Genomic DNA, 13,164 nt, shown 5'->3' on the forward strand with positions numbered 1-13,164 from the left:
GTGTTTTTGTACATGTATGAGGTGAATTATTTGTTAAAAAAGGAAGTCTATTTCCTTAAAAAGGGGACAAGGTCTTAATGAAATAAGGTCAGTCATTTATAACAAGTGAGACATGGTAAATATGAATCTTGCAGAAACCATATTACTAAAATAGGTGTGTGATTATCACTCCTTTCTGCTTTGTTTTATTATCTTAGGTCTAATCTTATATATACAAAATCTTTCAAATTTACTTCATGTTTTTTGGAATGTAAGATTTACCTTGTTACCAAACACTTCAATAGCAGAAATTGTTTTGATAGAATGCCTCTTCGTTTTCTATTGTTACAGCAGGAAGTTGTGAACGGTATCTTCATGTTTGAATGTTACAGGAAGTAGTTGTGAACATTATCTTTATGTTTTAACTTATCAGGAAGTAGTTGTGAACGGTATCTTCATTCCCACCATTGATCTTCTGTCTGACACAGACTACATCAACTCATACATCGCATACATGGTGAGTATTCCTGCCTCAGGAGTTAATTTCTCCCCCTTTTAGGTGATTTTCAAAGGAAACCAAATTCTTTGTTAACCCACAATCACCAGTTTTGTTTAGCATCAGTACCGCTTGCTACACCACTTTAGTAATAACATGGATGTATTTTATAAACTCTCAACATACGCACATCACCTGAACTCATTTTGACATTGACCTACCTATGGACATTTTCAGTAGATCCAAACTCTCTGTTAATTATAATACCAAATAAAACGTTTTGTATCACTAACACGTCCCTGCAAATCTTTGATACTTGTTAATTTTTACCTTGACATTGACCTATATCACCCATACCTCATTTCAACCTTGACATTGACCTATATCACCCATACCTCATTTTTACCTTGACATTGACCTATATCACCCATACCTCATTTTTACCTTGACATTGACCTATATCACCCATACCTCATTTTTACCTTGACATTGACCTATATCACCCATACCTCATTTTTACCTTGACATTGACCTATATCACACATACCTCATTTTTACCTTGACATTGACCCATATCACCCATACCTCATTTCAACCTTGACATTGACCTATATCACCTATACCTTATTTCAACCTTGACATTGACCCACATCGCACATACCTTATTTCAACCTTGACATTGACCCATATCACACATACCTCATTTTTACCTTGACATTGACCCATATCACCCATACCTCATTTTTACCTTGACATTGACCTATATCACCCATACCTCATTTTTACCTTGACATTGACCCATATCACCCATACCTCATTTTTACCTTGACATTGACCCATATCACCCATACCTCATTTTTACCTTGACATTGACCCATATCACACATACCTCATTTCAACATTGACATTGACCCATATCACCCATAACTCATTTCAACCTTGACATTGACCCATATCACCCATACCTCATTTCAACATTGACATTGACCCATATCACACATACCTCATATTTACCTTGACATTGATCTGCATTAGGGGACCTGTGTTTGGAGATACAATATGGAGACCTAGTATGAAGAAATTTTGGTTACTATTACCACTACTTGCTGTGTGTATGTGTCATAACATCGCCCTTAGTGTACCCATACATGCCATACGTCCCGATCTCGGCGGGACAGTCCCGCTTTTGGACCCTTTGTCCCGCCGTCCCGCCGTGAGAAGATTTGTCCCGACATTCGTAAAAAACGATGTAAGGTCTATAGGTTCCCAATAAAATTCGCTATTCAAGCTCTGTTTCGCTAACACTTACCACCGCTAATCCCTTTATTGCCCCCAATTAACAATCCGATTCTACTTATCGTGTGTACCAGTGTTGTTTATGACACCTTATCAGCGATTTATCGGCTAATTATTGATTTCATCAGGCATTCACACCATGGTGGTCTTTAAAATAGTGGTCGCTTATTGCTATCGATTATAATGAAATAAATGTTGAAAATGTGTTTATTTTTGTATTTGTTTGAAACGGTTTACAAAACAATTGTTTCGTAAAATTAACTCTACGTCATTAATGAGTCTTTTACATTCAATGTTTAGTTCCAATATAGCGGGATAATCCGAATGTGCAATATACCAAAATCGCAACAAACAGTCCAATAAGTGATACCCATCCTGTCTAGTGTAATTGGGTGTAATTGTAATAAAAACAACGAGGTGCTATGCATGACAGTTTGACCCTACTTCAATTAAGCTAAAATCAACGAGGTGCTATGCATGACAGTTTGACCCTACTCCAATTAAGCCGCGACAATTGACAAGTAACAAACTGCGCATGGATACATGCTTAAAAAAACATCGCAACAAACAGTAAAAGTGGTTCGGTAGATAGTGTACTGTAACCCGTACTTTCAGTCAACTGGATAACCTCCCCTGCGTTAATGTTTGCCATTGAAATTAATATAATGAGTATTATTGTCGTAATGTTCTAGATTTTATACTCTTAAAAAGATGAATATTATTTCGTTGTTTGCTATTGTCTTATTAAATAAAACTGTTATTGTTATGTTTTAGATTTCATGCTTCATATCAGATGTTTTATGTCTTGAATAAAAGTATCAAGAGTTTTTGTTAGTACTATTTACTGACAATAGTAAAGGTGGAATGATAGATCGTTTTAGGTGTCCTGCTTTTTGGTCAAATGTCCCGACAATTTTTTATGGAATGTCCCGCTTTGGACCTCAAAAATTATGGCATGTATGAGTGTACCTAATATTTAGATTTTTCAACTGAAACAGAAAAGATATTTTCCAACATGTGGTTTAAAACACTAAGTCTTATCACATATTAAGGTCTTCATATGCTTTTTGTTTGAATGCTGCAACATTGAGAGAGCTTATTAGTTTCACAATTGCTATAAAAATGTTTTCTTTACAGTGCCGAGAAGGGTCGTTTACTAATGAGATGTTTATGTCTGTGATAAAGACGACAGATAGTATCCCGGAGCTGGACTCTGTGATAGAAATTCTTGACTGTGATATCGCCAAGTGGCGCTCAAAGGATACCGGTGGTAGTGATGGTTAGTGGTCACACATTCACGCATTTAGCCTTGCACTGGGAAAACTGGGCTATATGCATGTGCTATAAGTGTCCTCCCAGATTAGCCTGCGCAGTCTGTAAGATATGAAAATAAATAGGTTGCAACTGTTTTATGGTGTATTTTAAATATACTATTATATTAGCTATAGTTTATTAAATATAAATTAATGTTTAACTTAATTCTGTATGCTACTACTAGGAAATGACTAAATACTATAAAGTCACTCTTTATGGGTATTTGTATTATCATGTTTGATATAACAACAGACTGAAAAGTAGTGATTTATGCTGGCCATTGATATTGAGTCTTGCAAGCCATTGGTGGTAGGGTTGATCCCGATCATCCAGGAAGCATTTCTACTTTTCAGATGTGCAAATAAAGCAAAACCTCAACAGCCTGCTGTTCGTAAAGAACCTGTGCGAAGAAAAGATCAAACGGTTACGTCAGGGAATCGATGATACAGAGTTTGCCCCGGATGTTCCAGAGCACATGCGTTCAGGGGCGACACAGTTTGTCCTCAGCTTAGATGACATTATCAACAATAACAAAGCCCTGGAGGCCTTTATAGGTAAAAAAGGGTCCTTGCTTTGCAGTTGTTGGAAGAGTTTTATTGAATGATGTCAACAAAACTAATGCTTTTTAATTCTAATAAAAATTGTAATTTTCTGATTGATGGATGGATAGAGTATGGTCCTTGTCATTATTAAGTGTCATGGATTTTGTCTTATTGTCTTCAGCAAATTTTTGCCATCTTTTTTAGTGGGGTAGGGCATATAGATTTGGCTTTGTCTGTCCATCGGTCTATTGGATTTTTGTGTGGCGCTTTAAGTAGAAAGAATGGCTACCAGGGTGGTGATTTTTTACAAACCTACAGACCAGCATGTTAACTTGCAACCTGCATGAATAGATTAGGAGTTAACAAGTGGCACACATAACTAAAAAAGTATTGCTGCAAGAGGGTAGAAACTTCTAGAATGTATTAACTTGCACATGCCCATAGTTTAGTTAATTTTTGTTTTCTATATCAGTGGAGTTATGAGACCAAAATGTAACTGTAGAGGCATGCATATCCCTAAGACACATTTCAAGTTAATTTTTAGATGAATTACCAATAGTATCATAGCATATCAGCATACTATATAATATTGGAAACTGAAATAGTATGAAATCTTTGTAATAAAACCTCAGTTACTGACTTGTATGCAAAATAGATTTAAAGAAAAATATTTTTTTTTTAAAGTAAACACATCTTTCACTTACAGTGACATATTAGTGCTCATTGTATAGCAATAATATATCATTCAATTTTAGAGCTTTGTTTTCATTCAATTTTAGAGTTTTGTTATCATACAATTTCATAGTTCTGTCTTCATTAAATTTCACAGCTAAGTTATCATTCAAGTTCATAGTTTTGTTATCATTCAATTTCATAGTTCTGTTATCATTCAATTTCATAGTTCTGTTATCATTCAATTTCATAGTTATGTAATCATTCAATTTCACAGCTAAGTTATCATTCAATTTCATAGTTCTTTTATCATTCAATTTCATAGTTCTGTTATCATTCAATTTCAGTTATGTAATCATTCAATTTCACAGCTAAGTTATCATTCAATTTCACAGCTAAGTTATCATTCAATTTCAGAGTTTATGGGCCTTGCTGGGGGTCAGCAACTGCTATTCTTCTACCTTAACATCGAGGTAGGTGTTGATAAAGAAATGGCAAAAGACAATTAAACATATTATTATTGTATTTATTAGTGATACCGAAAGTTTTGTTGATGCCTATTGGATCCATATATCTGTCCTGGTACTTAAAAATATTATGTTTAGGTTATGTTTATTACGTTTAAAAATATTAAGTTGATATAAAAATGGCAATCAAGCACTATGTTCTCGTGTTTATTTGTGAACCCGAAGGTTTTGTTTATGCCTATATGATCCTAATATCTGCTTCGTTACAGTAGTTTATGCAATTATGTTTAATTAGTTTAAGCTGATAAAGAAATGGCAATCAAATACGATGTTATTGTATTTATCAGAGACAAAGTTTTGTTGATGCCTATACAATCCTTATATCTGCACTGGTAGTTTATGCAAAGTTGCTTAGTTTAGTTTAAATATATTTATGTAAGCTTGATACAATTAAATTGAGGGGCTTTTGAGACTGTTTTTTGGGTAAAACCAGTACTTGGTGTCTTATGAAAGGATCTGGAGATCGCTCCCTGAGTGTAAATCAAACTGGGAACCTCCTTATCACTTCGGGCACACCATATCGGCTAAAACAACGCAGCCTGCTCTGTTTCTTAAAATCTCAACATGTCCAGTTTTACATGGCTGGTACTGGGTAAATAACATGGACCAATTGTAGGCAAAATTCTAGAAATTATTGCAAGAGTTATCTCACTATCTTAGGCTATAGCCAGTAAAGTCTATGGTTTTGCCTTGAAATCAAACACTAAATTTTTTGCTTTTGGTGTTTGAAACCTCGAAATAATCCGCTTTAAATAATTAGGACAAAAACTACATCCATGAGAACTGTCTGTCCTGTGAATTGAGAATGCGTATCACTTCAGAGAATACTGGGCTTAATGCATGTGCTTTTAACTCTTTCAGTGCTGGAACCAAATTTTGAAGGCCTTTGCAAACAGTTTGGATCCAGATGAGACGCCACAGAACGTGGCGTCTCATCAGGATCCAAACTGTTTGCTATTCTGATAGTATTCTTTGAAAAAAAATCGAAGAAAATGCTAATTTTAGAAATTCAGCAGACGACATTTTAGCAGACGACAAATTTCCCAGCATGCAAAGGGTTAAGTGTCATCCTAAATTAGCCTAAGCAGTGAAGTGACTGCACATTCTGCTTTTATTGTATTTTTCATTTAAAGTAAGTGACTTTGTAGCGATAATCAAGTTTAGGCAAAAAGTATCGTCCCAGATTAGCATGTTCAGACAACACTTTTATGCGATGTATTTAGCTCAGCATTCTCAGTGCTAGGCTCATGTAATCCATCATTCTAGAACTAATTGCAAGACTGGTCTCCCAATCTTAGGCCATAGGCCATAGTTTTGCCTTTAAACCATGAGTAGTGTCAGTCCTGTGAATTGAGAATGGGTATCATCATTGCAGGGCTTTAGGGCAGCTGCAGAACAACAGCTCAAGGAGGCCGGTAACCATGGGAATGGAGACGGTTACGACCTAGAGCCACTGCGGAATCAAGTGAACATCATTTACAATCAGTATTTGTCTGAGAAGGTTGGTTCAAACATAAAGCCACAGAAAGACAAATCAGGAATAAAATAATTGCTGTAGAATTTGTGTACATTTCTTATGCTCCTGAAGGGAGTTATATAGCAATTTCATAGTCCGTCCTTCCATCTTTCTAACCTTCTGTCCGTCAATCTGTTCCGAGACTTGTGCAGAGCATAAGTCAATAAGTATTGACGGGATTTTAATGGAATTTTATTTGATGAAAGTGGGTTTTCAAGAGAAGTTCAGAGTTTAAGATTACAGACCATATTTCTCTCTATAAAGTTTTGAATTGAGTGATTGTCCATTATTATTTTTTGTGTGCAAAACAACAAAACATACACTATTTTTGTGTTTGGGAAACATAAATTAAATAGGATATAATGGATTGAAACGTAACTAAATATATAAAAAAGAGCTTAGAGAGAAAGTGCAGAATACAAGTACTATGATTCTTCAATGTTGATTTCCATTTTGTGCACTCATAAATTTTATTACAATTAAAAATATTAAGATGAAACTTCATAGATATGTAGTGCAGAGATTTAGTATTTTTTAGTTATTTCTTTGTTTTGTGTTTGCAGAACCAATGTACAAAGTGCTATTTTACTGTGTAGATCATAACTAAAAAAATATTTAACAGATTCAAAAGAAAGTACATGTAAAGATTTTGATGAAAACTTTAAGAAAGAGTGCAAAGTAGTTCTTTGATACATTTATTTATAGGGTTATTGTCATTCATTTAATTATCATTAGAAAGCGTAGTGCAATTTATTGTAATACAAATTTATACATCAGTAGAGGACATTGAGATTAATTTTTTTCAAGACCATTTTTTGGCCAAAATGATACTATTGAGGCATTTGGCACTTAAAGTGAGCCAGGGTTACCCTTACCCTTAGAACATTTGCCATATAATTAAGATTATATACATATATTTTAAAGAAGATCATTGCTTTGAGGTCTTATCAGTAAGTTGAGAATTAAACTGTATTTCGTTTTTTGTCCTAACATAATGCATCCTTACGTGTTGAAGGACTTTAAACCCCAAAACCATTCCTTTACCTTGTACAGAGTCTTTAAGCTCAGATGAACTTATTTCCTAATCAGAGGTTACCTCTGTCTTAAAATAAAGATAGTATCTTTTTGTGGTTGTTTTAACTCTGAAGTTATGTGGAAATAAATATATAACACATTAAGTAAAAAGAAAATTCAATCTATGACAAATTTCAGGTCTTTGCCCCAGTGCATGAACAAAAGACCTGGAGAAAGGCCTGCGAAGCAACAATTAGTTTTTGAATGGAATAAAAAGCTTTAAAAAAAAGTGCCTTTGTTGGCAATTATGAGATAAGATCCTACATGTGACCTTTATGTACTGTGGCCCCTGGATTTCTGTTGTTAAAATTCTACATACAATGTTTATGAAATGTGGGCCTGGATTTCTGTTGTTTAAATTTGACATACAATCTTTATGGAATGTGACCCTGAATTTCTGTTTTTAAAATTCTCATGCAAAATTTATGAATTTTGACCCCTGGATTCTGTTGTCGTTTCAGGCATCATCACGGGTCCGGATAGAGCCAGACATCTTGAAAAGATGTGCAGCAAAAATAAAAAATAAGCAGATGAAGGCGGACATCTTTGATGAAGTGCAAGCCAGGGTAACTTATTTAAACCTATTATTTTAGGTCTATCATATTGAAAGGCTAAGGCTTATTGACACTCTGAGCATTTTCCTTGGTAGAACCAGTTCTTGGTGTCTTTCGAGGAGATCTAAAGAATGCTACTACAGCGGGATCGAACCCATTACCTCCTGGTTGCTAGGCAGACACCATATGCAACACACCACGTCAACCTCTACATGGTAATTTTTGTTGTACCCTGATATTTGCATGACATAAAACAAGCGCAATTAACTTGAAAAAAAAGTCTAACACCACCACTTCCAAAACATTTTAGGGTCAATCTTTGACAGAATCTATGTCCAGTGCAAGTCAATGCTTAAATCTTACAAGCAGTTGTATTGTCAATAATTAAGGATTGAAATCAATTGTGGTTGCTTGCATCATGAATTCTTTGCCAGTTTCACCACTTGCCACTTGCATTCATAATTGTGTGAGAGCAACCTAATCTAACCAATTCTAATTCAATTCGTTCATTTACATTAAACATTGAGTTTTGAATTAATTTATCACATTTTCAATTTTCAACGGTCAAACTTGCATTTAGTATTTTATCGCCAGTTTAAGGGAGTTACATGCATGGCACTTTCTGATTGGAACACCAAGGTACTGTCCCTTTAAATTAAACTTAAAAAAACAACAACACAAATTATGATAAATTAAATAGTGCCCTAAACATATGTCATTAGTTTGTTATTTCACATCAATTTCCTTCAACATAATAATTTCAATATGAATATTAGTGATACTAGTGTAATTCAAAGCATGAATGATATCGCTTTAAAACTAACTAGGAATTTTTTCAAACTGATGTAAAACAGACCTTTGAAACCAAGAAAAAATATCCATTTTATTTTAATACCATGTACATGTATTGAAATAACTATGCAATACTGAATATTTTAGGTGGAAACAAAGTTTTATTTTTGGAACTTTTATTGTTGGTAGGTACTGTACGAAGTTTGCAATCACTCATGCCATATTATCGTTTTAACAGTTTTTAAATATGACAAATATTAAAAAAATCATGAAATCTTGAAAATCTTAAAATGTTGCTATTATGCTAAGTATGTTAACCCAACACTACTGACAGCAGTATGAAGAAGCAAGTGTTCATTGACATTTTAATGTGACTTGTTCATGGATTTTTATATGTTAAAAATAATGAAATGAAATGAATTTACTAACAAAACTGTAATAGTTGTAAAAGTTTAAGTAATTATTATAAAATGGTATTTGATAAAATAAATAATGTGCTTTTCCTGGGTCTTAAACCCAGGACTTCTTTAAGCAAAAGCGAATGTGCTCCCACTTCACCATGTTGGCTTTTGAATTTGAAGGCATTCTTAAAAGGTACGCTGTTAATACACTTTTCTGCTAAATTATTTATGCAAAGCATTAGAAACGCTTTTTCGGATTTTTATTGATGATTATCGATGAACAAAAATATATTAGCCATATTGTGTGATTTTGAGTGTTATTTTGTAGTTTGAATATAATGCATACATTCGTTTTTATGCCTCTGTTAGGGTGGCAAATAGCAGTCGCACTGTTGGTCTGCTGTCTGTTCGTCCCACATTCCGTTTCCAGAGTTTTCTTCCTATACGCTTTCAGATATTAACATGATTTTTGGTGTGTGAGTCTACCTACACACATGTACATGACATATAGGCTGAGTTTCGTAACTGTCCATTGAATTTTGGTGAAGTTACAGGCCTTGGGCATAAAAAATTTCTCTTAAAACATGCAATCGTTAAACCTTTAAAACCCTTTAAATCTTGCTACCATTAACCCTTTCTCACTCAGAAGTAAAGTGAAAATGGCTTTGTGCAAACAGCATAAAACCAGAACAGCCTGCGAGTTACTGGCAGTCTATTCAGATTTTATGCTGCTCATCATAATCTAAGGTTTGGAAATAAAGCTTTTAAAACTTGAATCTAGTAAAAAAGGTCTAAAATTAAATATATTTTTCTGAGGGACTATAAATGCATGAAATATGTATCTAAGAGGTAAAGGGTTAAGTATTGCCCCATCTCTGCTACAGGTGTACCAGATGCTACACGGAGAGCAGTATTATGAGGCGTTCATACAAAGTGCGGCCTACGTGAAGGTCTTGGACGACCTGGGCTTCAACAGCATGGACTCCATCAGCATTGAGGACTGTAAGTGATAATGTTAAATCATTGATTTTCACAAAAATAATAGATACTTGTCAAACCTTTAAATTTGTATGCCCCCGAAGGAGGGCATATAGTGATCGGACCGTCCGTCTGTCTGTCTGTCTTTCCCTCACACTTTGCATTTAGGTTTCGCAAAATATCACTTCAGATAGCAACTTGATGTTTTGCATGCATGTGTATTTCATGGAGCTGCACATTTTGAGTGATGAAAGGTCAAGGTCATCCTTCAAGGTCAAATGTCAAATATATGGCTTCAAAGCGGCGCAGAAGGGGGCATTGTATTTCTGACAAACACATCTCTTGTTGTTTTTTTTAATCGTACGATATTAACAATTATGTGTTTAAAAACAGAAGAAAGTAAATAAAAGTAGTGTTCATCACAGCCTGAAATGAAGCTGATCATTAAAACTATGGTACAATGGTTACTGTTGGCCTTAGGATTGTATACATGTATTTAAGATTTTGTGTGAGTTTTTTCTGAATCTGCCACTGGTAATGATTGAATTATTTAAAGGGACCTTTTCACAGATTTTGGCAGATATTGAAGTTTGTCATTAAATACTTTATATTGATAAATGTAAACATTGGATCTAAAAAGCTCCAGTAAAAAAAACAATAATAAAATTAAAGAAAGAAAAAAAAGGAACCCTTAACTGGGCTCGAACCACTGAACTCTGGAGTAAAAGTCTAACGCTTAGACCACTGCCATCCATGCTCATAAAATGAGTGATGTATACTTTATAGAAGCAATCCTCTTAGTGTCACAAAATATAACGACAACAACAGAACTCTCCAAATTCTTCCATTTTTTTTTGCGTTGCAACGCTTGATAATTTTCAGGTTTTTAAATCGTCAAAAGATGCATATAATGGATATTTTAGAGCATGGTAAATGTTCATTACTACTGTTTCCTCACAAATATCATAAGTACATCAAACCTTTTTTTTTTAATTTTGTCAATTTACCAAAATGTGAAAAGGTCCCTTTAAAATCTTATATAGAATCGAACACAGGCAACAATAGTTATGAATACAAGTTGAGCTGATTCTGTCTCACTTGGTTTTGTGTAGCCAAAAATGAGAGATTAAGAATAATATAAACCTTATGGAATTGTATAGCCTTCATGAAATTGATGTTAAAGTTATTATTATAACTGTTTTCATTTTTTTCTTTCAGTGCGACATATAATTTGGTTAAGAGTATGTGAATGTGATCTGCATAATTTTATTTATAACTTATGTGGTGTGAAAATATTCTTTATGAGTGTGGTGTAAATAAAGCTTAGAATGCGCTGCTTTTGGGGAAAGTCATTTGTATTTTTGCTTGTGAAATTTCCTAGTACAGATTGTTTCACACAAAGTCTATTTAAAATATATTGCATTAAATATATACACATTATTTAAGGTGCTTGTATTTAAAGAAAACAAACGCACCAAAGCATATTGCGTTGAATTGCGTTATAATTGCTATTAAATGCTTGATTATTAAATCATAAAGAATGTTTTCAAAGTTCTGAATGGAGTAAATTTGTTTGCATGAAATAATATTGTTGAGTTAGATAAATTATGTAAAAGCGATGTTGAATAAGATTGCCTAATTAGGAACATGTGCCCTCTTGTACCAAAATCATGTTGCTAATCTAATAGCCAAACTACTTATTTTCTTGCTATCTTTGTACTGGGCTCAGTGAAAAAGAATGTAACTCAATTTATGTTGCATATTAGTTAAACTAGTTGTTCAATGCGCTTTCCGAAATTTGTTTTAACTGCCATCATATCATTTTAATTAGGTCCAAAAAGTCCTACAGATTATGTAGACTCACATGTACACTTGTATAGCAAAGTATTTGAATTATCTTGTCCTCTGAAATCATAAGGCCCAAAGGATTGTATGTAAGATAATTGTGTGGTTCTATACAAACTTTGTTCAAAAACACCCTTGGGGTCAAAACTGGCCTTTCCCATGTTCCAATTTTTTATTGTTTCAACTTGCTACATTATACTACATGCATGGTCAGTGTTGTTAATTTATCTTTTAGACAATATACATCGTACTTTATTAAAGCATGCTTTGTGTTGGTACCTTGCCGGGGCCTGATATCACGAACATGCTTAAGCTAATATTCGGACTCAACTTTTGAGTTTGATTCCAATTTTCATGATGAAGTTTTCGATGATGTTCAATTTAATGTTGACAAATGGTTTTTAATAGTTATGAGTCTGACTCAACCTTGAGTTTGAGGAATAATATTTGAATATTCTTACAGGTGAAATTTTAGATTGTTTGTTCATAATCTGACTGATATTCTATATAATCAAGTTATCGGAAATATGAATCTTGTGTTCTGAGTTAATCAGAAAAATAGAGAATATCCCTGATACAGGGCCCATGTATTCACAAAGAGGTTCATGTTTACGTTCAAAGTTCAAATATAGTTTAAGATGTCCAGAATTTGTCGAGTAGGTATCAAATTCAGTGAAAAATTTACAAAACAAGGTCAGAGTAAGAGCAGAAAATTTGAGTCGCGTTTTGAGAACACTGGGCATAATGCATGTGCGTAAAGTGTTGTCCCAGATTAGCCTGTGCAGTCCTCACAGGCTAATCAGGGACGACACTTTCCGCCTAAATTGGATTTTTGCTAAGAAGAGACTTCATTTTAACGACAAATGTCACAAAAGCGGAAAGTGTTGTCCCTTATAAGCCTGTGCGGACTGCATAGGCTAATCTGGGACGACACTTTATGCACATGCATTAAGCCCAGTTTTCTCAGAACGCAGCTCATTTTATGACCTGGTTTTTGAACCAAAGTATTATGAAAATCAAGTAGCATATCAGCATACATTAATGTCAGCCTTGAACATTTTTGTGAACACATGGAAAGATATAAAACATCTTACAAATGTGTAATTTTTTTTAATCAGCATGTCTGCATGTGTTCTTGTTGTTTTTGCTTCCAGCCCTAGCCATGAGTTCTTCTGATG

At 34.1% G+C, this 13,164-nt stretch overlaps 1 protein-coding gene across 2 annotated transcripts in view; it reads left to right on the forward strand.

The window, feature by feature from the left end:
• LOC127855591 (sorting nexin-13-like) overlaps nucleotides 1–13,164 on the forward strand; it is a 117,091-nt gene that overhangs the window by 16,125 nt on the left and 87,802 nt on the right. For both annotated transcript variants that reach the window (XM_052391333.1, XM_052391332.1), the window contains exons 9-16: nucleotides 413–496; nucleotides 2,909–3,050; nucleotides 3,439–3,639; nucleotides 4,717–4,772; nucleotides 6,202–6,327; nucleotides 7,878–7,982; nucleotides 10,048–10,165; nucleotides 13,141–13,164. The exon at nucleotides 13,141–13,164 is cut by the window's right edge and continues 2 nt beyond it. In XM_052391333.1, the coding sequence (XP_052247293.1) occupies nucleotides 413–496; nucleotides 2,909–3,050; nucleotides 3,439–3,639; nucleotides 4,717–4,772; nucleotides 6,202–6,327; nucleotides 7,878–7,982; nucleotides 10,048–10,165; nucleotides 13,141–13,164 (856 nt within the window). The remainder of the gene's footprint in view (nucleotides 1–412; nucleotides 497–2,908; nucleotides 3,051–3,438; nucleotides 3,640–4,716; nucleotides 4,773–6,201; nucleotides 6,328–7,877; nucleotides 7,983–10,047; nucleotides 10,166–13,140) is intronic.

The sequence above is a fragment of the Dreissena polymorpha genome, chromosome 13 (assembly GCF_020536995.1).
Source record: "Dreissena polymorpha isolate Duluth1 chromosome 13, UMN_Dpol_1.0, whole genome shotgun sequence".
In the NCBI taxonomy this organism is placed as follows: Eukaryota; Metazoa; Mollusca; class Bivalvia; order Myida; family Dreissenidae; genus Dreissena; species Dreissena polymorpha.